The sequence below is a fragment of the Theobroma cacao genome, chromosome 9 (assembly GCF_053813885.1).
Source record: "Theobroma cacao isolate CCN51 chromosome 9, ASM5381388v1, whole genome shotgun sequence".
NCBI lineage: Eukaryota > Viridiplantae > Streptophyta > Magnoliopsida > Malvales > Malvaceae > Theobroma > Theobroma cacao.
Genome location: NC_142647.1, coordinates 49,116,864 through 49,129,724, shown reverse-complemented (window position 1 = coordinate 49,129,724; position 12,861 = coordinate 49,116,864). Strand labels below are relative to the sequence as shown.

At 36.8% G+C, this 12,861-nt stretch overlaps 2 protein-coding genes and 1 long non-coding RNA gene across 3 annotated transcripts; 2 read left to right on the top strand and 1 right to left on the bottom strand.

Moving 5' to 3' along the window:
* Positions 1–779: 779 nt before the first annotated feature.
* Positions 780–3,088, top strand: LOC18590850 (L-ascorbate oxidase-like). Its single transcript, XM_088809745.1, is given in 6 exon segments — positions 780–1,055; positions 1,138–1,230; positions 1,389–1,601; positions 1,825–1,875; positions 1,877–2,023; positions 2,150–3,088. Coding segments are annotated over 6 exon segments (1,719 nt in total).
* Positions 3,089–5,213: 2,125 nt separating this feature from the next.
* EIL2 (ETHYLENE-INSENSITIVE3-like 2) lies at positions 5,214–9,069 on the top strand. The gene is made up of 2 exons (XM_007016620.3): positions 5,214–5,532; positions 6,644–9,069. Exon 2 carries the CDS (start codon positions 6,769–6,771, stop codon positions 8,614–8,616), a length of 1,848 nt encoding a protein of 615 aa, XP_007016682.3. The 5' UTR covers positions 5,214–5,532; positions 6,644–6,768; the 3' UTR covers positions 8,617–9,069.
* A 3,121-nt stretch (positions 9,070–12,190) lies between these two features.
* LOC148761063 (uncharacterized) lies at positions 12,191–12,742 on the bottom strand. The gene is made up of 2 exons (XR_016028575.1): positions 12,620–12,742; positions 12,191–12,530 (listed from the first exon to the last, which is right to left on the bottom strand). It is a non-coding gene; the product is annotated as an uncharacterized LOC148761063 (long non-coding RNA).
* Positions 12,743–12,861: the final 119 nt, after the last annotated feature.

Here is a 12,861-nt window from a genome sequence, read left to right as displayed (position 1 = left end):
AAAATTTGTTCAACATATGGTAATGAAATTTTCAACTTAGAAACTCTGGTCAAATATAGTTTAAGAAAATATTTGAGAATGATCTTTCTAAATTTCTTTTTTTGGTATAATTCTTACCTTTCCTAGGTACATGAGAGTAAATCTCTAAGTCAAATCTGGATAATTTTTATTAATAATTTTTAAAATGAAAAAACACGTGATAAGTATAGAATTTTTTCCATAATATTGAAGTAATTCTTGAATAAAAGTAACTTTTCTTCAATTACAATAAAAAAAATTATCCATCTCCTTTGACTTGTTTAACTAATTTCTAGAAAGTATTAAACTGTCTCTAGTTGAGGCTAATTAGAAGAAAAGACAAAAATTGATAATGAAGGGAGCAAATTCTTCCCTCTATTATTGGAAACTTCTTAATTGTTAGTAACTGTCTTGAAGAAATCTTGAGGAAAGATAATCTTTCCCAATAAGTATTCATAGTGATCTAACCGCATTACCACAAAGAAAGATCCTCTAACGTGTGAGAAGATATATGCAAGAATTCCTTATGGGAAAATTCACAGGGAGCCCTTTAATTCATACGAAAATGATCGGAGCAGATTCATGCATGATGTCAAAAATTTTTCCCAGAGATCAGGAGTGACAGATTAAAGAGTAATCGCAGACTTGCATACACTGAACAAAATTTCAAGGAGTAATTAGAGCCTAGGTCTTGCCTTCTATATATATTGGCCTGGCAGGCATTAGGCAAGCTATTCACGCTGGTTTTGCATGTTGGGGAAATGGGTTGTGAGTTTTGGGACTCCAGGGCTCTTGTTTTCTGGTGCATCGTGTTGTCTTTGATCCATGTTTCATTGGGTTCCAAGGTTAGGCATTTCCAATGGGAAGTGGAATGCATGTACAGCTCTCCAGATTGTTTGGAACATGTTGTAATAGGTATCAATGGCCAGTTTCCAGGGCCGACCATCCGGGCTAAAGCCGGAGACACCATTGTTGTGGAACTCACTAACAAGCTTCACACCGAGGGGGTTGCCATTCACTGGCATGGAATCAGACAGGTTTCCCTTCTCTCTCTCTCTTGCCATAGTATGGAATTAATTGATCTTAACGATCTGTAAAATGTTGTGTTTCATACATCAGCGTGGAACACCATGGGCAGACGGGACTGCTTCCATTTCACAATGTGCTATCAACCCTGGAGAAACTTTTGCATACAGGTTCAAAGTTGACAGGGTAATCTCTCAATCTCTTTTTTCTTCTGTTTCTTCGGGAGCTATATGATAGATCTTAAAGCCTTCAATGAACGAAATCCAGGCTCCAGAATTTCAAGTTGCAGCAAAAATACTATTATCAATTTATATTATCTTTTTTGGTGAATGTTAATGGCACAGTCTGGAACGTACTTTTATCATGGACACTACGGAATGCAAAGATCAGCAGGATTGTATGGGTTCCTGATAGTGGACGAGCATGGAAAGAGAGAGCTGCCATTCCATTACGATGGTGAGTTTGACCTATTGTTGAGTGATTGGTGGCACCAAAGTGTTCATGAGCAACAGGTTGGCCTTTTCTCCAAGCCATTCCGTTGGGTCGGTGAACCCCAGGTAAAAACTCAACATTACAATTGCGATTAATTGGTTATAAACTTCGTATACTAAACGAGCAAAGTGAGTTCAGAAAATAACTTAATAATATGTAAAAATAAATAAAAACAAATAAAAAACCATGATAAATAAAGGCAAAAGACTTTCTTTGCCCATGTTCCTGCTAATTTTCTACCTTTGGCCCACAAGAAAGAAATTAATTTCCCTTTTTCTTTGGGGTTAGAGTCTGCTGATTAATGGAAGAGGGCAATTCAATTGTTCATTGGCTGCAAAAATTTAGCAACAATGCTTCTGTCAGCCAATGCAAGTTTAGTGGGAATGAGCAATGCGCACCCCAAATCCTGCAAGTCCATCCAAACAAAATCTACAGGCTGAGGATTGCCAGCACCACTGCTCTAGCTTCACTCAACTTGGCCATTGGGGTAACTACCTGTTCCTGTTCCTATTCCTATTTCCAAGTTAAGGAAATGTTAGAACTAATAGTTTATTCAGTAAAGGACTTGGAACTTGGAACTGTATTTCTCTGGTTTAACAAAATTTGTTTGCAGGATCACAAAATGATGGTGGTGGAAGCTGATGGAAATTATGTGCAGCCATTTGAAGTTGATGACTTGGATATTTATTCAGGGGAAAGTTATTCAGTCCTCTTAAGAACAAACCAAAACACCTCCTCCAATTACTGGATTTCAGTTGGTGTACGAGGAAGAGAGCCCAAAACCCCTCAAGGCCTCACCATTTTGAACTACATTCCCACCCCTGCATCAGAACTCCCTACCTCTCCACCTCCTGTAACACCTCGATGGAACGATTATGATCACAGCAAAGCGTTCACTAAAAGGATTCTTGCCGCCAAGGGGTCCCTTCAGCCACCAAGAACTCATGACCGCAGGATCATCCTCCTCAACACTCAAAACAAAATCAATGGATTCACCAGGTGTTCTATCAACAACATTTCCTTAACATTGCCCTCGACCCCTTACTTGGGCTCCATTAAATTTGGCCTCAACAATGCTTTTGATCAAAAACGCCCTCCGGACAACTATGATAACAGTTATGATATCATGAAGCCTCCGGTGAACCCCAACTCAACACATGGAAATGGAGTTTACACCATCAACTTCAACACCACAGTGGATGTGATACTTCAAAATGCCAATGCTTTAGCAGAAAATGTCAGCGAGATACATCCATGGCACTTTCATGGTCATGATTTCTGGGTGTTGGGCTACGGAGAAGGGATATTCAGAGAAGAAGACGAGCAGAAGTTTAACTTGGAGAACCCACCGTTAAGAAACACCGCTGTGATCTTCCCATATGGATGGACCGCATTGAGGTTCGTTGCTGATAATCCAGGAGTTTGGGCATTCCATTGTCACATCGAGCCACATTTGCACATGGGAATGGGAGTCGTCTTTGCTGAAGGTGTCCGTCGTGTTGGTGAAATACCCAGAGCTGCTCTTGCTTGCGGCATAACTGGAAGCTTTTAAGCACCAAAAATATAGCAGAACTGAAAATGAGACTGATCAACTAATGCATTTGCCATTGCTAGTATCTAATTTCCAAAGTAAATGAGAGTTTTGGTTGGTCTTTGTTCCTAAAAATACTCGTAACAGTCTTCTTCTTTCTTTCTAATTTCATTTCCATGATGATGAATTGGTATCCTCCATTACTGCTCTACTCATTTTCCTAGTCTAATTCGCAGAGGTTTATGACCAAAGCAGTATTAACAATTCTGGGTTGGAAAGAAAGGTTGGCATAGTTTGCATGGGCTGGCCTCATGAAATTTGAGCCAACGTTATCGGATTCCTAGCCATGGTTTATGCAGGAAAAGGATTCCCTCCAAGCCTAGCCCAATTCCCCTTTTTTGTTTTTTTTTTTTGTTTTTATCGTAAATATTTGACTCTATTAATACAATTTTAAATTTGCATAATTTATTTTTATCATTTATAGGTAATTGGGTACTTAGTAATATTTTTCATTCTATTTATCGATAACAAGCATAATTTCCAAATATCGAGAGTAAGAGACGACGAGATGAGAAAAAATTATCTTAATTTTATGTAACATAAAATCTAATAAAATCTTCATATCTAAAAGGGAAAAAAACATAATAAATTAATTACTCAATCAAGCAATAGATTATAATTTTTCATTCTTTTCCATTTCTAAAAAAAAAGGAAATAAGTGATATATTAATTATTTTTATCCCTTTGCTGTCATATTCCCAAATAAAGAACCCTTTGTTATTTTCCCTTGTTTCTTTTTATTTCAACATTATCCTTTTTTGCTTTGGATCATCTCCAGGTGCCTCCAAATCTTAAGAGTAAAGATTCCTTTTTGCTTTCCTTTTTTCTTTTTTTCCGTCTTTACACATTTATAACATGATATTTCATGATTAAGTGATTCGTAGACAAAATAACCCGATAAATCATTCTCGTATCTTATCTGGACCCATACTCAATAGTAAGTAAAATTCAATATTTCCTAAATATATACCAATTTTTTCAATTTATTAACTATATTTTTACATATTTTTCTTTTTTTTGGGGGGGTTTAAAGGATTTTGATAATTTATTAGTAGTAAATGAGAGAGTGAAAAATGATTTACGTGTCCAAACAGTTGGCCTCAAGATTATTATTATTAATATTATTATTATTATTATTATAAGCAAGAAAACAATAAACACTGTGCAAACACAGCAATGAGCACAAAAAGTAATGTTAATTTTGTGTTTGCTGCCTACTGTTTAACAAAGTAGGCAAATTTATTCTCTCTTCCTCCTAACGTGGAGAGAGCAATGGGGCAACTTGGTTTTATAAAATTAAATAAATTTCTAAGCTCGTGCTTAATAAAATTTATTTTTACTTTTTAATTTTTAAAAATGACATTTAATTTTTAATTCTCAAAATTATATCGAGAATATAATTTAATACTAAATCGGTGCACGTATCTCTTAACTTAAATAAAAAAATTTAACTTTCAATTTTGACTTTCGTTATGTCTTTATATGAACAATACGTCATTGAACTCTTCCTTGACCGGAAAATTAACTGTGACAATTAAAGACGACTGTCATCGTCGTTGAAGAAGAAGTGTTGTTGATTAATAAATTAAAACCGTATTATTTAATTATGTGAACGCATTAATTTCGTAAGCATGGTTAAAGGAAGGAAAAGAAATAAAAAAAAATAAATTAAAATAAAAAATAAAAAATAAAAACTCCTTTAATGAAGGGAGATGACATTGGATGAAGACGGGTTTGCCTATCCCAAACACCAATTGAATGCATTTCCCATAACCAAGACTAAAAATAATTGGTGACTGGTCAGGTGCTGTCTTGTAGAACACGGTCCCTACACTGCAGATTTTATTAATAAATTTGCTAAGAAAAATTATAATTATTAGGGAAAAAAAAAAAAAAACGTCTATCCCAAGAATCAGATTGGATTAACCTGACCTTAATTTACTTTCCTCTCTTTTTACTTTCGTTTCCCTTTTTTTTTTTGGAATAAATTAATGGTTTTCCATTTCCTGACTATTTAATCTAGTGTCACTGTTCCCCATACTTTTGATTTTATTACACTCTTTTGTTTTTAGTTTTTACAAATCCCCAACACTTTCACCCATTTTCTCTCTCACTTTCTTTCTCTCCTTTCACAATCACCAACACGGAGGCAGGCAAGCAGCCACCCACCTTCTCTTCAATAATTCTCTCTTAGGGGCAGTAGAAAAGTTCCAACTTTCAAAACTATAAGGATAATATTCTTTCTCTTTCTTCTACCCATCCTCTCTCTTCCTCTCCATCTCTCTCTCCATCTTTTTTTCTTTTCTTTTTTTTTCTTTTTTAGTCATCCTTTCAAAGTCTTCTGTGTGTTACAGAATTGACTTCTTTGAGCTTTGTGGAATCGGCCGAAATCTGGGTTTTTTCTGGTAAGTCTGTTTTTGGACTTGGTTTGGGTGGATCTCTATGTGGTCTGACTGGATTTTAGTACTTACTTCGGGGGAGTTTTTTAATTTTGTTTGCTACTTTTCTGATATGGGTTTTGATTATTGATTCATAAATTCAAGCTTTTGATTTTTTGGTTGTGGTTTTTCTGATGCTTTTTTTGACTTGTGTTTTGGTTATTGATTGACAAAGTTGAGATTTTGATTATCTGGTTTGAGGTTTTTGGCTACTTTTCTGATTTGGTTTTAATTATTGATCGTTAAAGTTGAGGTTTTGATTACCAGTTTGGGGTTTTTCCCTACTATTCTTCTTTGGGTTTTGATTATTGATTGAAAAAGTTGAGGTTTTAATTGTCTATTTCGGTTACTTTTTTGATTTGGATTGATTGCCTGTTTGGGGTTCTCTTCTTCTTTTCTATTAGGGGTTTTGATAATTGATTGACAAATCTAAGGTCTTGATTTTATCAGATCCAATCAATTTGAGCGCAGTTATATGTTTTTCAGTTGCTTCTTCATTTTAAGATGCTTTTCTTTTTCAAAAAATTAATTGTCAACTAAAGTTTTGTGTTTTGATGGGATCTGACTTGTATCTGATGGTGCCTGTATTTTTTTTTTTTTGGAAACCTGATTGTTCCTTAAGCTATGATTTATGAAGCCGAATTGATTTTGTTCACTCCTATCTCACTTATGTGATGATGACTTAAGTCTCCATATAAACAGATGTCAGCTGATTTTATTTGTAGGCTAGTTTGATCTTGTTCAATTTTCTTCAGATTCTTTTCTTTTTTGCTAGTAATCTTATCTGGGAAATAATTAAATCTATTTGTACCTAGCTTATTTGGGAAATGAAAATCTTTGTTTATGCTTTTGTGGGTTTGAGTGAGCAGAATTGTCTGGTGATCTAATCGTTTGTATCAGTTAAGGGATAGATTTGAAAATCATTGGAGCCAGGTCTTTGATGCTTTTAGTGTTTTGTATTAAATATAGACTGTCAATATCTGTTCAGTGGTTAGATGCTGCTATTTTATTGCGAAACTTTATGGCTCTTGCTGAGTTTTTCTAACCTGACTCTTTTTTTTTTTTTTTTTAAATACAGGTTAATTAAGGCCGTAGTTTTGGGTGATCTGAAGTATAACAGTACTCAGTAGGAGAAAAAGTAGTTTGATTGATCCAGAGATTTCCCGCAAGTTTCAGACATATTTGAGGTTGTAATTGGAAATTATGATGATATTTGAAGAGATGGGAATTTGTGGGGATATGGATTTCTTCAGTGCTCCCCTTGGGGAAAAAGATGTGGCCGCCTCACAAACTGAACCAGAGGCCACAGTGGAGGATGATTATACTGATGAAGAGATTGATGTGGATGAACTTGAGAGGAGGATGTGGAGGGACAAAATGCGTCTCAAACGGCTTAAAGAACAGAACAAGGGCAAGGAGGGGATTGATATTGCCAAACAGCGCCAGTCCCAAGAACAGGCAAGGAGAAAGAAGATGTCAAGGGCACAGGATGGAATATTGAAGTACATGTTGAAGATGATGGAAGTTTGTAAAGCTCAAGGTTTTGTGTATGGGATTATTCCAGAAAAGGGAAAGCCAGTAACTGGGGCATCTGATAATCTTCGGGAATGGTGGAAGGATAAGGTCAGGTTTGATCGTAATGGACCCGCTGCTATTGCGAAGTACCAGGCAGATAATTTGATTCCTGGCAAGAATGATGGCTGTAATTCAATAGGCCCTACACCACACACCTTGCAAGAACTTCAAGATACAACTCTTGGTTCTCTTTTGTCTGCACTGATGCAACACTGTGATCCTCCTCAGAGGCGATTTCCTTTAGAGAAAGGTGTTCCCCCGCCATGGTGGCCTAGTGGAAATGAGGAATGGTGGCCACAACTGGGTTTGCCCAAAGAACAAGGCCCTCCTCCTTATAAGAAACCTCATGACTTGAAGAAGGCGTGGAAAGTAGGGGTTCTCACAGCAGTGATCAAGCATATGTCTCCTGATATCGCCAAGATTCGCAAGCTTGTAAGGCAGTCCAAGTGCTTGCAGGATAAGATGACAGCAAAGGAAAGTGCAACTTGGCTTGCCATCATTAATCAGGAGGAGGCCTTGGCCAGAGAGCTTTACCCAGATTCCTGCCCACCTTTGTCCTCAGGTGGAGGAAGTGGGTCTTTGGTTATAAATGACTGCAGTGAGTATGATGTTGAGGGGGCTGAAGATGAGCAAAACTTTGATGTTCAAGAGCGTAAACCTGGGAATCTCAATTCGTCTAATTTGGGCATTGAGCGAATGAGGGCTGTCCAACAACCACCTTATCCTATTAAGGGAGAAGTTGTCAATAGTTTGGATTTCAGGCGAAAGAGGAAACCTTCCAATGATTTAAACGTGATGGAACACAAAATCTACACTTGTGAGTTCATCCATTGTCCTTATAGTGAACTTCGCTTGGGTTTTCATGATAGGACTTTGAGGGACAATCATCAATTGACTTGTCCATTCAGAAACTCCTCTGCACAGTTTGGGGGTTCTAATTTTAATATTAATGAAGTGAAGCCAGTCATATTCCCTCAAACTTTTGCTCAATCCAAGCCAGCTGCTCCACCGATTACTTCCGTGCCAACATCCTTTGATCTGTCAGCACTTGGAGTTCCAGAAGATGGGCAGAAAATGATCAGTGAGCTCATGTCGATATATGATAACAACATTCAAGGCACCAAGAACATGAATCCTGGTAACAATCCAGTTACAGAAGGTCAAAATCTACTTCAGCCGAAAATCCAACAGCAGCAGGATGAATATTTCCGTGGTCAAGGAGTCATAATGGAGGGAAACTTCTTCGAGGAGTCTAGCATGCCCAATAATAACCAGATGTTTTCACAAGGGGAAGGTCAATTTGATCGGTTTAAGGCCTTGAATACTCCTCAGTTTGAGACAAACCACAATAACAACAGCTTCCAGTTGATGTTCGGTTCTCCATTCGACTTGGCTTCTTTTGATTACAAGGAAGATCTACAAGCTGTTGGGATGGATACTCTGCCAAAGCAAGATGTTTCAATGTGGTTCCAGTAACAAGACCAAGGCCTAAGTGTTTCTATCCACTTAGAGCTACTGAGCAGTTTGTTCTTGCAGGGAGATCTTCCTCCCTTACTGCCTATTGTATGCCTAAGGCTTTGTCGACACATGCACTAGCTAAAACTTTTTTCTTTTACTGTGTTATTGTATTTTTCCTCCCTGTCTGTAGCTGTAGAAGCTTAGCAAGTTTAGCAGGTCTCATACGGGCTTCAATAAAAACGTGGGAAGTCCCATGGTCCTGCTGCTGATTTACATAGAATGTGACTGTCTCATAAATAAGTTAGGTGTATTCTCTCTCTGGTTTTTATTTCTTTTTCACTTTTCTTTCACAACTTTTAATCAGTTTTCTACCATTATCATGTGGGTAGGAATCTGATTGTGAGTGTTTTGTCCTGTATTGGGTACATAGTGGACGGGTGTGTTGAATGGAAACTGTTGTCTTTTAATGCATCTTGTTGGTCATCCCATGTGAGCCAGAAGCACAGCAGTTAATGGAAGATGCCTAAGTTGACTAGGATCTCTCTATCATGAACTGCTGTGTTCGTGTTTGTGTTTGTGTGTGGGTGGGGGCGTTATGGCTTTATGTGTGTGGTGGGGTCCGTTCAAGGACGGCTGCGCTCTCTAAGGTTCAGCCAGCTGTCTTGGCCTTTGTTCAAAGTTTGGAACTTATCATTTCCATGGTCCCATTTCAGGAAAAAAAGAAGAACCACAAAATAAAGATTGAAAACATATAAAGGAAAGGAAAATGAAAAAAAGGGCACTGAAAGGATATGATCAAAACTTTGTTGGCACTATGGTGTGGAGTTGCTTTCATTGTTGGGTTCATTTGTTTAATGTATTTATTGCTATCTTTGCAGGTGTCTGGTTTTATCTGCAAAATTCATCTCCCATTCTGATATTTTTGGCTCTTTCCCTTTCCTTCCTCACAAAGTAAAATATGTAATTGGATCACATGGGGATTTGACTTAATGATAAATTTATTATTAAGCATAGTCTGCTTTAGCTGTCATGAATGAAATGGAATGGAAATGGAAGCAACCAAAGCAGTTCCATTTTAATATTTACTACGATAATTTTTTTATATTAGAAATCTTTTAAATCTTTAATCTAAAGTCTTACACCTATTGACTTCTCTTTCATATATTAAATTGTAGTATGGTAAGTAGTTGTGCTCATGAAGTTAGCAGCTTTGAAGTTCTAATAATGATATTTTCCCCCTTTGACAACAAAAAAGCATTTAGCTCGACCAATTGAAATTAAAGTTGTAATGATTAATTCCCAAAAAAATTCTAAATTTCTCATAAAAAAAATAGTGTAGTTTGATGATTTGTCTAAAATTTGTTTATGTTCCTCCAATTCACTTGTGATTGCTCCCTCTTACTTACCAGGGAGTTTTAGGCTCAGGTTTGATTGCAAGATGGGGACCTTCGAGACTTAAAAAAAGTACCAGAGCATCTCAGTTTGAGGCTAAAAGATAACTAGACAATGGGTTTTTGCTGCCCTAATTGTTTCCAGAATTTCTTGTGAGAATTTATCATGTTTATCTCTTAACAGATTGATCCTTTTGTCATGGTATGGCCAAGGTAATAATTCTAAAAGACAAGAGGAAGAAGGACCAAAAAAAGGAAAATAGCAAAAAAAAACAAAAGCAAATGAATCAATGGGGGAATATAACCCTCATTTGGTGATTTGTCCTTGGAAAAGAAAAGTGAACAGATTAAGAAAAATACATATTATTAGCAGTTCTTTAGACAGAGACAAGATAAGTAGGATATGGTTGTAGCTGCAAAATGCCAAATTGCCAATCAATGGAAGCTAAGCAATCTTTTCATGGGCGTTTAGGGCCAGCCCTCCTCTTGGTCTTCCAGTTATTCTAACAGGGCCAAAACTTCCTTGTGGCCATAAGTCCCTGGAGGAACACATTTGCATTTCTAGCAGCATTTCTGGCAGAAGAACATACAGGGTTTTTGGTAATTGCAGGCTCCAGGGGCACGTCCCTGACAGCAGAAACAATCCCAAGGACATTACCAAACTCAGTAACCCAGAATTTGGGTAATTTGCTCAATGCATTGAATGCCAAAAAATGGGGTTGGAGAAATCAGATATGTAATAATTGAGCCTGACAGAATACTTGGATTTTTGGCTTGACTTTTTCAACATGTGTTTCAGGTTTCCTGTTGATGTGATTTCCTTGGCCTGGGTTCCGAGACTTCCGTGAGTTCGTTGACTATTGATTTAAAGTTCTTTTGACAGTACAGATAAGCCTGCAGCCTTAGATCAACAGGATCAAAAACCTTACACAAAATGATTAAAAATATATTAATTGCCAAAATTAGCTGTTAGAGAGAGACAAATTTCTGCAGATGTACTGATTTCATGGATGACTAAAATTTTAAACAGCTGTAACATTCATGATTGTTTTTAGACAATTTTGGAGTTCCTGATCATGAGTTACAATCTCATAGAGATGCAGTGATTTAGATATAATTTGTTGACATCATGATCCTGAATCTATCACCGTTGTTACAAAGATGGCAATGAAGCCACTATCCTCACTTGTTAAAGTTCCAAAACGTTGCACCATAACTTCATCAACTAAGATCAACCGTCACCACCACCACCACCACCACCAGCAGCACCGCCATAGATACCATGATTGTTGCTGCCAATCACACGCCAACAATTTCACCTATATATGCAACCCCTAGCTAGCTATAAATAAGACTTTTTAACAACAACAACAAAGCTATCTTCACCTAACTTTGCTCCTACTTTCCTTCCCGTATTCTCCCAATCATAAAACAAATTGCCACCGCCACAAAGCCATGCACGTGCCAAGCCAAGTGATATGAATCAAATTTCCAACATGGTGTTCTCTTTTTGTCAATCAGCATATGATCATGCCAAATTCTTTATAAAACTCTTCCCAAGGAAAGCCATCTCTATCCCTGTCGGTTAAAACTTTTCCTTCACGTTAAGGGTAAGAAATAGTTACAAAGTTTTTATATTTGTAAATGGGACGACTAGTTGTGACAAATCCCTTTGTAATGAAAGTGTTTGTATTTTATCAAGATGCATAGCTCAGAGACAGAAGTTGACATATTGCTGATTATGTTCTAAGTTCCAATGGTGGGAATATTTCTGTTTTTTCTTCACTGTAATTTCCACTGATGGCTCACCGGTGCTGGACCCTTTGAACACTTTTGTCTTAGTCCATTTACAGTGCTTGTTCATGCATGAAAATGAAAATTACTTTCTGAGGAAAAAGTGAAAACCATCTTATCTTCCTGAACTGTTGTTTTCCTTTTTCTTTTCTCAGATTGAAATCTTTCTCACACCTTTTTTGTCAAACTTTCTTGGAGCAAGGTCCGTCAGAGGCTGTCACAAATTTCACCATGCATGCTGATAGATGACAAGGAATTTACAACTTACTTTTGTCGTACTCAAAAGTGAGGTAATTATGATTAATGAGGCATTATGATTAAGTTTTACACTGTTAAACATAGACTAATTAGCTTATTGTACATATCATAAGTTCTTACTATGATATAACATACATTAATGCTGAAAATTATGATTAAACATACATGCATGCATGCATGCATGCATGAATGGTACATTAAAATGTTAAGAATATAGATTACAAGCTTTTACACTATACAAAAGGAGATTTGACAAGTTCAAGACTGAATCCCAGCCTTGTGCTAAACATACATACTTGAGTTGAAGCTATCATTTCCAGCAAAGTAGAGGAATAGCAAAGACTTGAAGCTATCACTTCCAGCAAAGTAGAGGAAAAGCAAAGAGAAATTAATTGCTAGTGTAGATCTCTCCGTTGGGACCAAAAAAGACTTTGGGGTTGTGGAAGGACAACAACATCACCCATGTGAGCAAACCTCCATGGAAAAAGGCTTATGTCAAAGAAATAATAATAATAAATAAATGCATAAATATATAAAATCTTATAATTCTAGATCATTAAGTTTGGGTGCATGCATACCCTTTGCTGTTGACCATAAAGGAAACCTCTCATTGTGCAAATGGCAAAACCATTTCTCCCATTTCCTGCTCAAAGTTGAAAGAAAATGGCAATGAGAATCAGGTAACTTAACAAAGTAAAAATATATAAAAGTAGCTCAAATTATCAATGGGCAACTACTTAAGTACTAGCCTTTAATGGACTATGAAGAAAGTATTATAAGCTAGCCAGCTCCACCGACATTAAATTATTTATTTATCTAG